The sequence below is a fragment of the Homalodisca vitripennis genome, chromosome 4 (assembly GCF_021130785.1).
Source record: "Homalodisca vitripennis isolate AUS2020 chromosome 4, UT_GWSS_2.1, whole genome shotgun sequence".
NCBI classification, from domain to species: domain Eukaryota; kingdom Metazoa; phylum Arthropoda; class Insecta; order Hemiptera; family Cicadellidae; genus Homalodisca; species Homalodisca vitripennis.
Window position 1 is genome coordinate 192,057,941 of NC_060210.1, and position 18,109 is coordinate 192,076,049.

Sequence of the window (18,109 nt, forward strand, 5' to 3'; positions counted from 1 at the left end):
TAGTGCAAATATATAAAATGCAATCTTCGTACAAAACATAAAATGCTTGTGGCATCAATTAATGATTAGTAGAGAAAACATAATTAATTCAATTTTTCATTGTCACTTCCGAGCTGCAGACCTAAAGTGGCAAAAATAATCTGCAATCTTGCCTATCCATTTTACGTGTAGTTAGTAGTGAATCCTGTTTGTAATTAAAAAAAAATAAGACAATTTGAAGCTTAATTTAACATTTAATCATTCTAAAATAATTTAAATCAGTTTCCACGATAAATGAAAAATTTCAATTTGTGATGTTTCCAAGGACATTCATTTTCCCAATATTTTACAGTATTTAAATATTTCTTTAGTTGAAAATTTCATTCAGCATACGGTTTATTAATAAATCACACTGAATAAATAACAAAACGTTACTTACTTATAATAAGGCAACTAATGCATAAATGTTCATACTATCACATTAAACTGCTAGGTATCAAACAAGTACATGAATGTGAAACCAAACAGAATCTACGTACGAAATGCTTGTGCTGTCCTAAGTCCAGCTTCTGGACCAGTATTAACTTATTCTAACAGGGTCATCTTCATTATAAGTTTGTCTGTACCAAACTGGTTATATGTAAATTGTTTATTTCAGAAATTACAGCAAACCGTGTACAACATTACTGCTATAACACTGCTTGGGTTTTTTTTATCGCACAAAAGATCAAATTATGTACTTTAGTTTCCATGTGAGCTACTCATTGAATTTTGGTACATATTGAATTTTACATTTATTATTTACTACTGTAAAATTATCCACAGACAATTTTATTTTGTAATAATGCATTTCTGAAATAATCAATTAAATTGAGGATTTAATTTTGGCACAAGAAAAACATTAACATCAACTAAAATATACCTGATAAATCGCAAAATTACAGTACATTTAATATGCGATGTGCACATAAATTACAGTACATTTAATATGCGATGTGCACATAAATTAAATTTGTGCTTGTAACTAACAGAATAAATTGGTCAGTCATCTCTTAATGAGTTGGCTACATAATAATGAGTAAACTTAGTTATAATAAGAAATGGAGATCTGGTTACTAAAATTTAGAAACTGCCACCTGCATCTGGCAACTTTCTCATTATTACCGTACACTGCTACTTTAACTCTAATAACGTCCTTCAAATTTGTCTTATTTACCGAATTACTTCACTCAAATGAGTAATTCGGTAAAGCTAACCACCATTTTCTGAGTAATATAATCATTATTTTTCTGCTTGTTACGTTTATCACCATCCTACATCGAACTTAAATATCGTTTCACATGATTGTTACAATCAAGTCATGTATATCTAGCAGTAAGTACTAAAACACTTTCTTTAAAATTGTAAAACATCCAATATGGCCACTAACTGTTGTACCTGTAAATATGATCATATAATCCAAATGACATTTCATCTCCTTGATTTCCAGTTGCAAAATACAACAGGCATACTAACTGGAAAATGTCTTTCTTCTGAAGGTAACCTTTTTGTACACTTAAAATATATTTAACTAACAAGAAAAAGTTTACAAATACCTCAATGCATTAGAATAGAGCAAAGGGAACAAATATTTAATTTGTCAACTATAACAAAAATTGCCAAATATGGTGTTCGATATTTTACCACCATCAGCTGATTGGCCCTGATTTTCCAACTTGTCATCATGGTAACTTTACCCTACGATTACTCTTTTAAATCACAAAGTAATAACGATAACTAATGAATAACTAGATATTAATGTATGTAAATATAGAGTTAAAACAAAATGGAATCAATATAAATAACATAAACGAGGACAGCTAATGTATTATACTTGTAATAACTAAAATTAAAGGTACACATAAATAAATAACTTTACAGTTTCATCTAAGTACTTTTTAGTATATAATAAAATGGGGAAAATTAATACAAACATTTAAGGTGAATAAGTACAGATGGGTAGGTTAATTATGTTAACACAACAATCCTTACGTACTGAAATCCGAGATTCCTGTACCCATCAAGCCGGCAGTACAATGTTTGAATAAATCTTCATTGAGTTAGCATAATTAAAATAATTTTGAGTGGCGGCAATAATCAAAATTGTAATATCGAGTACTTTGTGTAAGATAAAATTTTAATTTACGTGACTCCCAGAAAGTTTAAAAATTATTTTAACATATTTCACATCACCTTTCACTTCAGTCTATCCTTCATCCTTTACGCGTAGAGTCTAATGGAAATTTGCACTGCCTAACTTGATTTGGAAGAAATTAACTGATTACGGATGTAACACGATTAAAACAGGAACTCCTCGTGAATGAAAAGACATTTCGTATACGTTTACTGAAACTTGATTTATCCAAACCTTTTTACCTCTACTGTAGTAGGTTCAAGTTCACAGAGCTAAAGAAATATTTTTCGTAGAATCCACTGTATCGTCACTGGCCGGTGGAGACATCTTCTTTATTTCAGCTGAAATAATATCAGGACTATATAAGATGCATATTATGTAATTTTTATTAACATAAATAGATATATTATTATAACACTGACCTGATGTGTACGTAATTGAATCAATTAGCAAAATTCCTTCGACTATTGCAAAATTCAAACTATACGGTGTATTCGGAAAGTAAGTCTGTTTCATTGTACTGCCACAGCAGCATTCCACACTTGCGTGTAAGTCTTTCTTATTCACAGACTCTCAACTAATGCCATTTTGGTGAACATTTTTAATGTTTAAGACAGTTATTAATTTCGCCGACTGTGGAATTCGTTCTGTAATTAAAAGTTTGGAATGCAAACAATATGAAACTGGCAGAAACTTATCATCAAATGGACATTTATGGTGAAGAAGCGATAAGCGATGTAACGGTGAGAAAGTGGGTGACAATGTTCAATGAAGATTGAACAAATGTCCACGATGAGGCTCGGAGTGGTCTTCTTTCTGTTGTTAACAATGACCTGGTAAGGAAATTAGGTGAAAAAATCTGTGAATAGAGGATTGACAATGATGACGCATTAAATGAATTTCTGAAAATTCTTGGAACTGTACGAGATTGTTACAGACCACCTGGGTTATCACAAACTGTGCTTCCGATGAGTTTCCAAAATGCTCACCTATCTTCACAAAACCAATCGACATGCAGTTCACAAAAGCAGTTCGATCACCTGCTGTACAATCCGGATTTGGCAGCATCCGACTACTACTTCTTCCTTCACATAGAGTGCAAGCTCGGTGGTAAGCGCTGTGGATCCGACGATGAACTGAATAATGCTGTGAAATCGTAGCTATCACTGGCAAGAAATTTCTATGCAGAAGGAATTGAAATGCTGGTCACCCACAACACAATACAATGTACAATGTGGTGTGTGGATGCAATGTAGAATAGTATAGAGTATGCTATTTCATGTAACGTAAAATTGTTTTAATAGGTTTTTTTTCCAAACGGTACTTACTTTCCGAATACACCATGTATTTGATTATTTTCCTACATAAAAATGTAGCAAATCTTCAGCAGCCTGAGCGAAAGAGAGATGAGTTAAAAGACAGGACCAGGGCCTTTACTAAACCTTTTCAATGTGAAGTATTATATGGAAAAGACACCATGACTGGGCACAAAAGGATGGAATAATCCCTTAGATAGAAGACTCAGCAGAGGGAGAGTGAGACGGTACCTCCACTACCTGGCTCAGGGAATGGCACCTGAAAAAGAGATTGAGCACTGAAGGACAAATCTATATCAGGATACTCTTGGCACTTAATATCAGACAGAGAGGAGGCTCCACAGCAGAAATCTGACAAAGAGAGGATAAAGATCAAAGCATCAACTGACAACTGCAGAAGGGCAGGCAACCACCTACACAGCAATGTTACAGGTGACACCTAAGGATCAGATTCTAGAGAGAATACAAATTCATAGGAGCTTACAGTAAGAGAAAATTATATTCAGGGAAATTATGCTGGAAAAGGTGCAAAGAGTTCAGTTGGAATCAATTCACTTAAAAATCTACTATCTAATAATTGGCTGTTTACAGAAAGAGACTCGTGTGGTTGAGGGATCAAGTACCTCGCCTGAGCAAGCAGATAATTGTAGAACTGATTACGCGGAAGGTAGAAGACATTAGTAGCCTTCACAATGTTATCACCAATACGGGAGTGCTGATGACCTAGTGGTCTATGACTTTGAATTTGGGAAGAAGAAAATAATAATGAGCAGCTGTCATCTCTATTGCATACCCAGAATAAGGGGTAGAGCACTGGTTCAGGGTTGCTACAGGAGTCCAATAATGAAATTCCCTGACTTTTCCCTGATTTTCCAGACCAAATTTTTCATTTTTCCCTGACTTTTTTCGACGCAATCCCCAGGGTTTTTGGCAATTAATGGGTGGAAAAAAGCGGTGTTGAGGCTAACAGGGTGGCAAATATAAAAAAGCAAAAAATAGGCAAGTCTGTCGCACCGGCCGAGCCGGACCAGCCGAGCCGCCTCGGCTGCCTGCTTCATGCGCCGCGTCGTCCGCAGGCTTGGACTCGGCGCGGCGGCAGCAAGTTTTTCCCTGACCAACGTCGGAATTCCCTGACTTGAGACCGGATTCCCTGACTTTTCCCTGATTTCCAGTCCTGTTTTTTTCCCCTGACTTTTCCCTGACCTGTAGCATCCCTGTGGTTGTTGAATGCACAGAGAGGAAGGCAGTGGAGCTGCCTATCACTCTTTGAATTGGGCCTATACCACAGATTAGGGAAAATCCTTATAGAAGTAACTTCATCTTAAGGACAAGGAGGAAGATGACACAGACATCTAAGTTGATCAAAGAAGAAGGCATGACTGATGGGATAAGCTCTGAGGGAGAGCACATTGACTACTCAGCCCTAACATAAAGCAACCCTGATCACTGTCACCAGCTTAGAAGAGGAGGATGAGCTGCTAGAGACTGGAGGAGAAAACTGTACCATGCATCTCCACCAGCCCTGTGCAGATGAATGTCTATCACACTAAGGGAGTATAATCATCCTAATCTTCTTTTTGCCTCATACAAAGTAAAGTATTACTTATTAGGTTAATCATAGCTCTTAGCGTAAACTCAATCTTTTTGAGCTTATGAACCATTTCATTATATGTTTGAAAATTCATCTTGAGACGTCTATGGGGTCTATTTCTTTGATTATATTATCTTTGTGAAACTAAGGTACTTTTTCTAGTGATGAACAAAGCCAGATGGCATAGCAGTGTGGTGGGATCACAAGCCACCAGTTAAGGACTCCTAGCAATTGACAATCAGTATTGCTCACCTGCAAGATTGGTGGCTACGTTGCTGTTGAGGAAAACCAGACTTGAGAGGCAAGGAGATCAGAACCCAACAGTTAAGGACTCTTAGCTACTGACAATAAGTATTGCTCACCTGCAAGATTGGTGGCTACGTTGCTGTTGAGGAAGACCAGAGCTGTGAGGCAAGGAGAGCTCTGGCTCTGAGTTTGATGAATCAGACTCAGATGTGTCATGCTGGTTCCCTGGGGCCACGTCTCGCACTTGACACCTCCGGTGTCAGCATCACTCAACCCGTCATTATTATTAAAAAGAAAAGGAATATTTAAATCTTGCTTATCACATTTCAGCTCACAGCCATTTCTCGAAGGACAGGACCCCACGGGACAGTTATCACTCCTACTTTCCGATTTTAAACCACAATCCTCATTTTCATTTGGCAAAGAGTTTTTAATACTATCATTTGTGTGAATTTCACTGAATTTTTCATTCGGGTTATCATTGTTTTTCAGTTGCATACCTTTACTTAGCGAGGACAACAATGACATTTTACTTAAGTGTTCGGTTAAATTTAAAGTGGTATTTGCGTTTGTACAGGTTGATTCCACTTGGTTATCACAAATCTGGGTCGGACCCTCTGGAACTTCAGGTACACGTTCAAGCTGTTGCGTAGGCTCCTCATCCGCTTTTGACCGAGAAAACGGATTCGTGAAAAGGCCTAAGAGTCTTTCTAAACCGGAACTTGTTTTTCCTCCGTCGTCCTGGGTCAAGGCGGAAAACACAGCACTTGGCTGCACCCATGAAGCAATTTTTCTTGATCTCGCGGACGGTACAGGTGGTTTTTCAGGTACTGAAACGGATGCTTGTTTCATAACTCTCAGGGCAGACAAATCTAAACTGTCCGTTGCTTTAGGAAGTTTTCTATTCGTGTACAAATCACTTTCTTCTGATTCAGATCTCAATTTACATACTTTTGGTGGTGAGACACTACTACGGGAACTAACTTTACCACTACCGCTTAAGCTATCTTTTTCTGGCAACGATTGGACAGTGGATGTGCTGCTCGTACTAGAGTCTGGAATTGGTTCTTCAATAATTGTTTCATATCTATCACAACTGCTACTTGAATCTAACCTCAAGTTGTGTACTGGAATTGCTATTGTATTAGTGAACTTGTTTTTATCACTCTCTTGTACAACTGATTCTTTTACTTCTGATTCGTTAACAACAGGTTCTGGACGATTGGAAACTTCAGCTGACGACGAAGATAGATCATCTTTATGATTGTTTGCGGCGGCTGGTGAGGGTAACAGTGGGTGTGCTTCTCCAACATTGATTGTAGACAGGGGAGAAATATAGGTGGGTGAAGGAGTCGGGGAGACCAGAGGAGAAGGCATGGGTGATGGCATAGGAGTAGGAAACAGTGAAGGAATAGAAGAGAGCAGAGGGGCAGGAATGGGAGTAGGGGATGGAGCCGGGCTTACGGACACTTTTGGGGAAAGAGTGGAAGACGTTTCAAAGCCGACTGTGACATTATTTGAGGTTAGAACCGTTGTTGGATTTGTAGGCGTGCCCGAGTCCACGACAGTCACTTTAAATCTTGAGTTTGAGCCGAAGAACACATTGGGGGATGATGATGGTGGGGTAACAGGAGACTCGGACTCGGACACTCGTGACACTTGAAATCTGCTGCGGGTGGGAGAAGGGCTTGCAACAGGACTCGGAATCGGAGAGGGTGCGGGGCTCCGCAGCCTGCCTCCCGTACGCTTTGGTTCCGTCAACAGCTGCTGACTGGGTTCTGGGGTCGGCATCGCGTGGCTCCTGGCAAGCGTCTCACACGTCAGAGAGATCTTTCTGGTGGCAAAACTACCCATTCTGGACCGTCGATCTATGTTGGGTACCAAAGCCTCTTCTTTCACTACTTCTTCCACAACATCCTCCTGTTTTTCTGTGGTCTTAGAATTGGCTTCACAGTGACCTCTGATTTCTGCTACGAGCCTCATGTATTCGTCCAGTGCTGGACCCTGTAACAAGAACGAGACTTTATGACTTCATTATATTGTCAGTTTCGTATATGATTAAGAGGGACTACATTTTACTATTATATCAAAATAAAGAATGTCATGTGACACCAAGTAGCTGAGTTTTTATGTTATTAAAAATAAATAAAACTATAAAAGCATGAAAAGACAATAAAAGCTGTTATGAGTTGAAAATATGTTAATGATTATTACGAATGAATGATTTGAAGGTTAGTTTGTGAAAATGACATTGAAATGATTTAAGTATTTTATACGATGAAACTGAACCAGATTTCTAATACATCTACAAAGTTTTTCAATTTCAAATTTCTATTTTAATACGTAAAATATTACACATATGTATAATTGTAAGAAATTAATGCTTCAAAATGTATGAGTACGCTGTTACCCAACAAAAACTGGAAGTTCTATTTCTTGAACGTTGATGTACCAGAGTCAAAATAATAACAGGGGCTTGTTTTCTTCCAACAAAACTTGAAAACTTAGCTGTTATTTTAAACTGGTGAATTGTATAATTTCAAAATATTTTGATTCACCAAATACATAGTGAAAAAATCAGTAAGTACAGGAACAATTTTGATGTAAATTTAAGTGAAAAATGTGGCTTTAAGTGATGATGGTAACTAACAACCTTAATTATTTTAATATTACTCCTTTGGAAACCGCCTAATAACACAAAATGTAAGATAAGAAGTAATTCTATTTTTAAGAAATTTGCAAAAATTTAGGATCTAGCTATATTTAAATAAGTAATCTATATTTTTGTTTCATGGATGAAATCCGTCATCCTGTGAAGTTAATGAATGAATAGTGAAATGTTGCCTCTTGATACAAAACTGGTACAATATTATGAGTATAAAAGAGGTTCATATAAGTTGATTTAAGATGTTGACTGTGCCAGATGCCTTACGGCACACGCCCTCAATGCGAATTGTTGGTCTCACTCAATAAAGAGCCGTAGTGAAGGTGTTAAGCATAATTCATTCATAAAGTTTTGGTGGAAAAGAGAGTAAATGATGGGACGATAGAATGGTCTGATATGGAATAATTTTTCTGGAATTCCTTCAGATAATGTCATTTGCGTAGAGAAATAAATATTTCTTAACATGGAAATAAATATTCATGTGTTTAAATTTAATGGTTAAATCTTCGAAAAATAATTTTGACTCATCACCATTTGTTTTTGCCTATGTTTGATATAACCGATATAAAGGACATTGTGAAGAAATCTCAAGCAGCTGTTTTGTTCCATACCATAAACTATAGACTGTTATTTATTGTAGAATTTTTAAAGCATTTCTGGCATTGATATCATAAGCTATATATAGACTGTTATTCATTATACAGTTTTTAAAGCATTTCTGAAATTGTTCTCATTTATGGTATTGGCTATTTCTTTTGTAAGTCTGTTCAACTGAAAACTTTCTATGATAAGAAATTTATAGATATTATTTGATTATTATTATTATTGCCAGATTTTTTTTCTGGTAGTTTATTCGGTTTTCCATTCTGTTCTACTAGAATGTTTAATGTTTTTGTACGATAATTTGTCACAGTGCAACAAAACAGATAAAAAAGATAGCATATTAAATAAATAATACACAATTTTCCAAAAGATGTGTCGCTAAAGCTCATGAGATCTGCTACATATGCCATGTCACTGATGTTAATTTGTAGTTAATCAAAATTAGCATCTGTTCAGATCATTATTTAGACATGAAATAACCCACATAATGTGTGTGGAGGTTTTTACTTAACTACATACACATTTAATCAGTTAAGATAAACTAATGTTATTTGTACAAAATTGCAAAATAATAAAAAAAAAAAAAACTAAAGAAAACACCATTAAAATTATGAATAATGAATATTGTTAGCATCAACAATACTGCCCTGGACAGTAAAATAAATAAAATATTTATCATAAAGGTTTTACTCCAAAACTTAATATTAAATTACAAACAAATGTGTCAGTCCAAAATGTTATGCTAATGAATGATTAATTATTGAAAAACTGAGCATAAGCCATTGGTTGTGAAAAAACATCTACACAAGCTTGGTTAATGAAAAGCTGTGTAAAATTTATATTATGGTAACTAATTAAGTGGTTAAAATTATAGACAAAAATAGGCGGTACTCAATAAAATGATTATGAAATATAAAAGAAACTAAAATAATAAAACATTACACATTTTAAAAGTTATTGGCAATGGATGATTTGAAGCAATAAAGTTATTGCGAATGGATGATTTGAAAAATAAAGTTATTGCCAATGGATGATTTGAAACAATGACAAACATTACAGGCACCTGCCATTGTTAAACGTGACAAGAATTACTACAACACTAAGGAAGGTATTTTTGTTACTTTTGTTGTGCTTAATGATGGATTCACATGATACTATAAGCTGGCTTTTCTACTATTTATAAAAAAAAACTTACCCATTTATTAAAGCAAGAGATAAAGCTGATAATACAGTACTCAAGTACTTGAATCTATTGATTAGTTGTGTTTCACATTACAAACAGAAAAACTACCAATGTAAAGTAATGCAATTTTATCACAGTTACTAAAATTACAGAACGTGAACGTGAACAATTCAAACCTCAATAAATTGAAAAATTGGAATAATCCACTATTTCAAATTATACAAGCGCTAATAAGGGCTGAGAAAGTATTTTAACTATGTAACTATGTAACAAAAACGTTAATGCTCGATAGAAAGTTTAATAGTATTACATTGCGTAATATAATCAACTATTACTTATATATTTGTATAAAAAAAAAAAACAAAATGTAGTTTTTTGTAATAATAAATTATTATATACAGATCGTAAGTAGTCCCTATTCTCTTTGACAGATGCTTCGTGACAATGATTGCTAAACAAAGACATTGGTTAACAGAGAAAGGATTATGCGTTGGAAGAAGTGATGAGTTGAAACCAAATCTCAAATCCACTGAATCTTAGAACCGGAGATCCGCTGTGTCATTGTTCGATCAGCAGTACACAAATGACCGATCGTTAAAATGTGTTTTGTCATACATCGTTTTAAAACCCATGAATAGATAAAATAATTGATAAACTTGCTTGTGTTAATAGTATTTTGCTTACAGTATTTTCAACATTTATGTTTGCATTTACTGTGACTTCCTGCATTTGGTTGTGGATGACAACAGATCGGCATTACTGATTGCAAAAACGTGTCTGCTGTATCCGACCGCTGATCGGCAGTGTGCAAATTACCGGTCGCTGAATGAATTATCCAAAACTCGAGTTAACGACATTACAGTAAAAATATCATGAGATTAGCAGAAAAATTAGAATGAACCAAAACTTAAAATGGTTTAAACATCCATGTTCCGCTGTGTTAATTTAATATATTACTAATGGTGTTACCGTAGATAAATAAATAAATATAGGATTCGTATGCCGAGTTAACTGACTCTGCCTAGTTGATTACTGAGTTTACACCGTACGACAGAAGTTGCGTTTTAAAGTGACAATGTAATCTCACAGGTCGTACACAGCCTGGTGGATATTTACACAAAGCGATATTAGCGGACCATGCAGGCGAGTAGGTTGCTGTGTGGATTACAAACTGAACGTTACCTTCAACACTAATTTGTTAGAAACATTTGTGATCATGCAAAGCAATAATCTATGTTATCCTCAAGCTACAGTGAGGTTTTGCCTTAGACTCCACAAGGTCGGGGACAGAACTGAAGTCTCTGCAGTCTCCGGCCATCATCTGGCACCAACAATCACCAATGTACCAACCGTTTACACTGTAGGCTATACAAGGTTACTACACAGTTTCTTTCAAACTTCTCTTTAAATATTATTGTATACTGTACATTTCAATAGGTCTTGGTCATGCTTTAGTACTACATAATATATTTACAAATACCACTGTCCGTAGTTTTGAGAATGGGACACTTTTCTGTCCTGGTGCATTGGAAAACATCATTATAATGATTTTTCTTACACAACGTATTTCCAAATCATCGTTTGATGTCATTATTCAGCTCACCTGTGATGACTTGTCTGTTAATACTATACATCATTTATTATACTGTAATAATGACTCAAACCCTAAAATAATCCACTTTATATTCCTTAGCCCTTTAAAGCATTTTGACATACTTCGGTATCTGACTACTCAGAGTGTATCATATACATGCATAAATCAAAATTAAAAAGTCTGAAGTGGTTTGAACTTGAACTTGTACTTGGAGAAAATTATATAAATATCCGTAACAGCTTATGCAACAATAAAAAACATAAGCAGATCATACAATTGATAGCATTTCCTAACAACTTCTTTCAGTTTATTATTGGTGTTGCATAGATATTACTTTACCAATATTTTTAATAAGCCGTGTGTACATTACAAATGTAACGATTTCATACTGTTTCTAAAACAAAACCGGTGGATTATACGTATATATGCTTGAACAGCGATGATAGGTTCAAGATTTTGACCTCCATTGATAACCACAAGACCCAACGAGCCAAAATTACAATAATTGGATAAGTTGGTACCTTTTATACCGTACCACTAAAACTATATGCTTTTTAGAGAAATTTCTTTATTTTAAAGATGAATAAATGTCTGCAGCTACAGTGTAAAACAGATAATGTACGTAAAATATTTTAATAAATAAGACAGCCTGTCAAACATTGCAAAACTACAAAAATATTAAAAAATTGTGATTAAAATTTTAGTTTATGTAGCTAAAAATATGCGTTAACTAACAGATTTGTAATAAACAATCTTAAACGTGAATAAATTTCTTTCAATTTGGATGCAAATTGATCAGTATGTATTATGTACAATCTTTCCGAAATCATTATTCTTTTAAAAGAAAAGTGTTCGCATATTGAAAACTATGTAAGCATTTAATAGTTATATATTTGAAGTAGCATCAAATATTATTTTATCCGGACAACAAAAGCTTCATTGAAATTTCAGCAGCATTTGAGAATTTTGCTCTCGCTTCAATTCCATGTTTTGTACTCAAGTATTGTACTTGACAAAATAAAATTGAGATTCTTTCATGCTTCAGTTACATTTCAAACTACAATGAGACATACCTTCGGCATGTTTTCACACAACTTTGTTTTACTAATTGCACCTCTCTGACTTTTATGGTACTGTAGTTTGTAAAACACATAGGTCAACCTTCACCCTCGGTTGCTACTGAAATTTCACATTCTGAACGGATGTAGCAGGGGATAGCCTTGGGTTTAGAAAGCTCTTACTTGTGACTCTGGAGGACAGTCATTAAGTACTTCAGGGAATGATTGGCTAGAGCACTTCAAAGTTTGGCTCATGGAGGGAGATACAAAATGTCTCTTTGTCAATTGCGTTGATCGACCCTTACTACTTACGTTTATTATTTAAACTAAATTTAAAGTCTTGGGAGAACGGACATCAACAAGCACCAAACTCGACAATTACACATAGCTGGTTTTAACTAACTCAACGTTTTATGATTGCCACAGCGGAAATGACAACACACCACTTTTGTTAATACAGTGACTACGCTCAGCTATTCATTACGTGGGAAGGGACAATTTATAGGATTAGACAGATAAAAACATTTAATAAACTAAAGGTGTTTTACAGAGGTAAAAAACTTTGCACAAAGGACATTTAAAGCTAATGCAATCTGGAAAGCGAAAACGATACTCTAAAACAATGACAGAAGCGCACGGAGTTAAAAACCCATCTAAATAATTTTAACTAGGACTGATCAGATGCTCAATACCTGACCTAGGACAAAAAAAAGTAAAGTCAGGAAGTCTCTGAAAAAATTGTGCATGAAAGATTACATAGCTTATATCAGTTTATACAAACATTATTTCTTTATTTCATACATTATGTACCAAGCAGCCAGGTAACATGAATCACTTAAATTTAAGTCAAATTTATTCTGGTTACATGCTGAATATCTGAAAACAAACTCTTTAATTTTGAAAATTGAAAAATACAATAATGAATAATTTTATTGCCAATTATTACATACCATGGATACCCATATTTCAAATATTAATTTATTGCCTTATCTTTTAACAAGATCTTTAAAACTTTGACGAAAAAATAACTAAAAATAACACAGCTGTTGTGGGAAGGGTTGATTCTGTGTAAATGTTGCGTTTAGCTCCATTCCATCTTCCAGTGCAAAATCTGATGGACATAGACTCCAGATTCTAGGAGTCAAATCTGTGACAGTGTCAGATTTCAGACACTGCACTAAGCAGAAGGTGAAATGGAGCTAAAATTAACTAACTTGGTTGGTCAATTACTTCATATCTTAATAACCAACCGATATATACAATATGAATTTTTGCTAAATCACTGAAGTACATTTACTGTGTATCTATCTCTAAATAATACATAATGTGTGTGTGTGTGTGTGTGTGTGTGTGTGTGTGTGTGTGTGTGTGTGTGTGTGTTATACAATTCCTGTAATTTATTAGCCTTATATTCTAACAAATGCTTTTAAATTTACAACGCAAATGTCTAATTTCAATGTTTTGACATGTATTTTGCAAAAGATTAATTATGTTTTACCATAATTAAATTACATACCCATGAACTTTGGAGTATTTAGATAGATAATTATGTTGATCAACATCTTATAAAAAATTAATCAACTGGAACAAATAATTAATTTGTAATTAATTTCTTGTTTTGTTTCTACCATTAATTGACTATGACACGATATAAAAGTTTAAGATTCATAATATTTCTTGAATTATTCAATCCCTTCTATTACTACAGAAAAAACATATGAGGTAAATTATAAATCACCTATTCAATTAAAATATGAACACTGCTAAAATCTTGATTTCACAACTATTAAATATGTAAAATAAAATATGTACTTGAACAAAAAATTCAATAATTATATTAAGCCACAAATTTTTAATTTGACTTTTTTGGTATTTTATAGTTTTTTACAATTTTGGGTCAAATTAAACCTGAAGTACAAAAATGTTTATCTAAAATATACCATCAGATATATTCTGAAAGTGTGTAAGAACAAACTAATAATGTAAACTATCTGCAATGTTCAAAACGTGAACACAGATAAATAACTATCAAACTTTAATAATGGTTAAAGTTGTATAAAAAGACAAAGACTGACCATAGAATGTTTGCGCCGAGGCATGTCATCCAGGTCCAACTGTGTCACGCTCTGGTTCACTCTCATAGAAAGCACCAGCGCCATCAACCCTGCGACTTGCAGGTTATTGTCTCGCAGGTCTATCCTCTGTCAAACAACCGTAAGTCAGTATCGGTTTCAAGACAATATTATGGTTTAGGAGCTATGAGACAGGTCCAAATGGGACACACTCTGGTTCATTTTCATACACAGCACCAGGAGCATCACAATAACATAATATGTGCACCAGCGCCATCAACCCTGCGACCTGCACGTTGTTCTCTTGCAGGTCTATTCTCTGTCAAACAACCGTAAGTCAGTATCAGTTTTAATACAATGTTATAGTTTAGGAGCTATGAGACAGGTCCAACTGAGTCACACTCTGGTTCACTCTCATAGAAAGCACCAGCACCATCAACCCTGCGACTTGCAGGTTATTGTCTAGCAGGTCTATCTTCTGTCAAACAACCGTAAGTCAGTATCGGTTTTAAGACAATATTATGGTTTAGGAGCTATGAGACAGGTCCAACTGTGTCACACTCTGGTTCATTTTCATACACAGCACTAACAACACCAACTCTGGGACCTGCAGGTTGTTCTCTTGCAGGTCTATCCTCTGTCAAACAACCTTAAGTCAGTATCGGTTTCAAGACAATATTATGGTTTAGGAGCTATGAGACAGGTCAAACTGTGTCACACTCTGGTTCATTTTATACACAGCACTAACAGCACCAACTCTGGGACCTGCAGGTTGTTCTCTCGCAGGTCTATCCTCTGTCAAACAACCGTAAGTCAGTATCAGTTCTGAGACAATATTATGGTTTAAGCGCTATGAGACAGGTCCAACTGTGTCACACTCTGGTTCGTTTTCATACACAGCACCAGGAGCATCAACTCTGGGACCTGCATGTTGTTCTCTTGCAGGTCTATTCTCTCCCAAACAATCATAAGTCAGTATCAGTTTTAATACAATGTTATAGTTTAGGAGCTATGAGACAGGTCTAACTGTGTCACGCTATATTATTGTTATATTGCTAGATATTGTTCACGAGAGTAGACTACCCAGAGATACCAACAACCATCACTACAACACCTGAGGTGCACAGCAGACTTCCATATTCCTGTGCACGAATAGCACTGTTTTAGGAGAAGCCCTCATATACAAGAATAAAACTGTGGAACCACTTACCAGAAGACCTCAAGAAGTGTAAAGTAAAAATTTTCAAAATTAAGTAAAGAAGTGGTTGCTATAAAATTCCTTGTACACTATTGAAGAGTGTCTTGGAACAGATTGTGTATGATATACACAATATCAATAACAGAAGATGGATATGAATTTTGTTAATATCAATTTTTATTACTAGTTTATTGACACTGTTACAATTCTCCATGAATTTGTAAATAAATAATGTTGTCAACTGTCTATCGGATGTTGGCACCCAAAGGATTAAATGTTCCATCCACACTAAACAATTATAATTATGAGAAAAAAAATTAACTTTTGACTCAAACTCCCATTTTAACCACCAAAACTATTGTGGCTGAAGATCGATTTCTTTCTTTAGAGGATTCTATTTTGTTTTCATGAAGACCTAGATGGCATCTTTATACAAGGCAAATTGGTATCAATTCGTTGATCGATTGTTTGGCTTTCTGCTCCTAGACTATTTGAATTAAATTCTTAAATAACACTATATTAGAGGACAACTGCTAAAGCTTTGCTGATTTGTTGTTAGATATGTACTAGGAAAAGGTGGTTCAAGAAATAAAATCAAATCTTGTGTCTTGAATTCGGACACAATTAGGACCTTTAATCAATATTATTTTACGTCCTTTATTGACACAGAACCCTTGTAAGTCGGCTACCCATTCTTTAATGTGTGAAACAATTGAAACCTTCAAGAAAAGACTCAATTCTCTTATATTAAGGAGAAACCTGGTGCCTAAGGTCAGTACCTGAATGGTGCGATTGTCAGCTATGATCTCTGCCAGAGCAACGGCTCCTTCACAAGTCAGGTGTGTTGATTGCATTCCCAATCTTAGCAGAGTCCGGTTCTGCTGTAGGGCTAGTTTGTTCACATGTAAAACCTGGAAATATTGAAATTTACCCATTATTTTATTGATACACAAGAATATAACAAAGTAGAATCGTGTATCACCTAGTTTGGCAATATTCCCTGAGTAAAAAATTTAAAATTGTGAATAAAATCACTCATTTTGCATTTTCCAGTTATTTATTAAAAATATTTTCTTTTCACATACAAACAAGTTCTTAATTTATATGCTGCAAAATGGCATATGTGGTAATTTGCTTAAGGGGGGTCGGCCCCAAATTGGGTTAAAAAATTCAATTTTTTTTTTATTTTTGTTTTTAATTCCAAATTTTGTTAGCTTTAAGAACATACTTCACTTTTTAATTTCTGTCAATTATTAAACGCGTTATGAATATTTTTTCAAAATGCATGTCATCGTATTTTTTCGTCCCAGGAGAGCATGAGGCGTTCCTTTATTTGTTATAGTACTGTTATGCTGATATTCTATGACCCTAAGGCCCATACTCACCTACCAGTGTCTGTTATGGATGAAATAAAACCCATTTTCAGAGATTTGTCTAATGAAGAACTCCTTAGGAAATGCCTTCATGTGGGACACAGAATTCTAGCGAATCGCTAAATAGTGTGATATGGTCGAGAGTACCAAAAACAACTTTTGTAATGAAAAGCACCTTAGAACTAGGTGTGCATGAGGCTGTGGCAACTTTTAACAGGGGCAACATAGTGAAGTGCCAAGTGTTGGAAAAGTTTGGTATTAATCCTGGCTCTAGATGTTGTGCAAGAGATTAAACAGCAAGATCTACGCCGAATTCAAAAAGCTGAAAAAGCGCAACAAGAAATAGAGAAAAGGTGCAGAAAACAACTTTCTATTGCAAAGAAAAGGCTAGAGGATAGATATGAAGAGTTAGAGGACCCAGACAACCCCACTTATGGGGCAGGAATGCACTAGAGGTTGGCCTAATTTTAATTATCATATAATTTTTTGCTTTAAAACACGTTTTTCCGAAAATCTAGTTTTTAACACAAAGGTACATTTATCTAAAAAACTATTGAAGATATCTGAAAAATTTTTTTTATATTTTGTTTATTAGGTCTTCCTTTACATTTTGTATGAAGCAAATTCCTTATTTTTAAATCCTATATTTAAAAAAAAAATATTTTATACAAAAAATTCCTGGAAAAAAAGTAGTTTGGAAAAAAAAATTTTAATATCCAAAATATATATATTTTTTGAAGTTATCCATACAAACTATGCAAAAATGTCCAAAGTTTCTAGTAACACAAAAATTATGTACCTATCTTTTATACTTTTTGAGAAAAATGTACCTTAACCCTTTTACTGCCGACGTGCGCGATTGCGCACGCTGCTGCTGCCGTTTGTGCGAAAATCGCCAACGTGCGCTATAAAAGCCGTCTCGTATTTGTTTTATACTGGTTTTCAATGTTGTCCAAATGCATCGAAATTCAGCTGTGTTATTCATTACTATATGGACAACACACAGAAAAACAGGTTTTATAATCTATGGAAGCCATTTTTGTTACTGAACTTCTTTG

At 34.8% G+C, this 18,109-nt stretch overlaps 1 protein-coding gene across 2 annotated transcripts in view; it reads right to left on the reverse strand.

Moving 5' to 3' along the window:
• Nucleotides 1–1,833: 1,833 nt before the first annotated feature.
• The window catches only part of LOC124360832 (protein phosphatase 1 regulatory subunit 37-like), a 40,832-nt gene continuing 24,556 nt past the window's right edge, over nucleotides 1,834–18,109 (reverse strand). The window contains exons 8-11 of one of the 2 annotated variants that reach the window (XR_006922282.1): nucleotides 16,458–16,589; nucleotides 14,484–14,609; nucleotides 5,312–7,309; nucleotides 1,834–2,493 (exon numbers count right to left, since the gene is read on the reverse strand). Coding sequence is in view for 1 of the 2 variants with exons in the window: in XM_046814774.1 (XP_046670730.1) it covers nucleotides 2,417–2,493; nucleotides 5,422–7,309; nucleotides 14,484–14,609; nucleotides 16,458–16,589 (2,223 nt within the window). In the remaining variant the exon portion in view is untranslated. The remainder of the gene's footprint in view (nucleotides 2,494–5,311; nucleotides 7,310–14,483; nucleotides 14,610–16,457; nucleotides 16,590–18,109) is intronic. The other variant, XM_046814774.1, reaches the window with a different exon arrangement.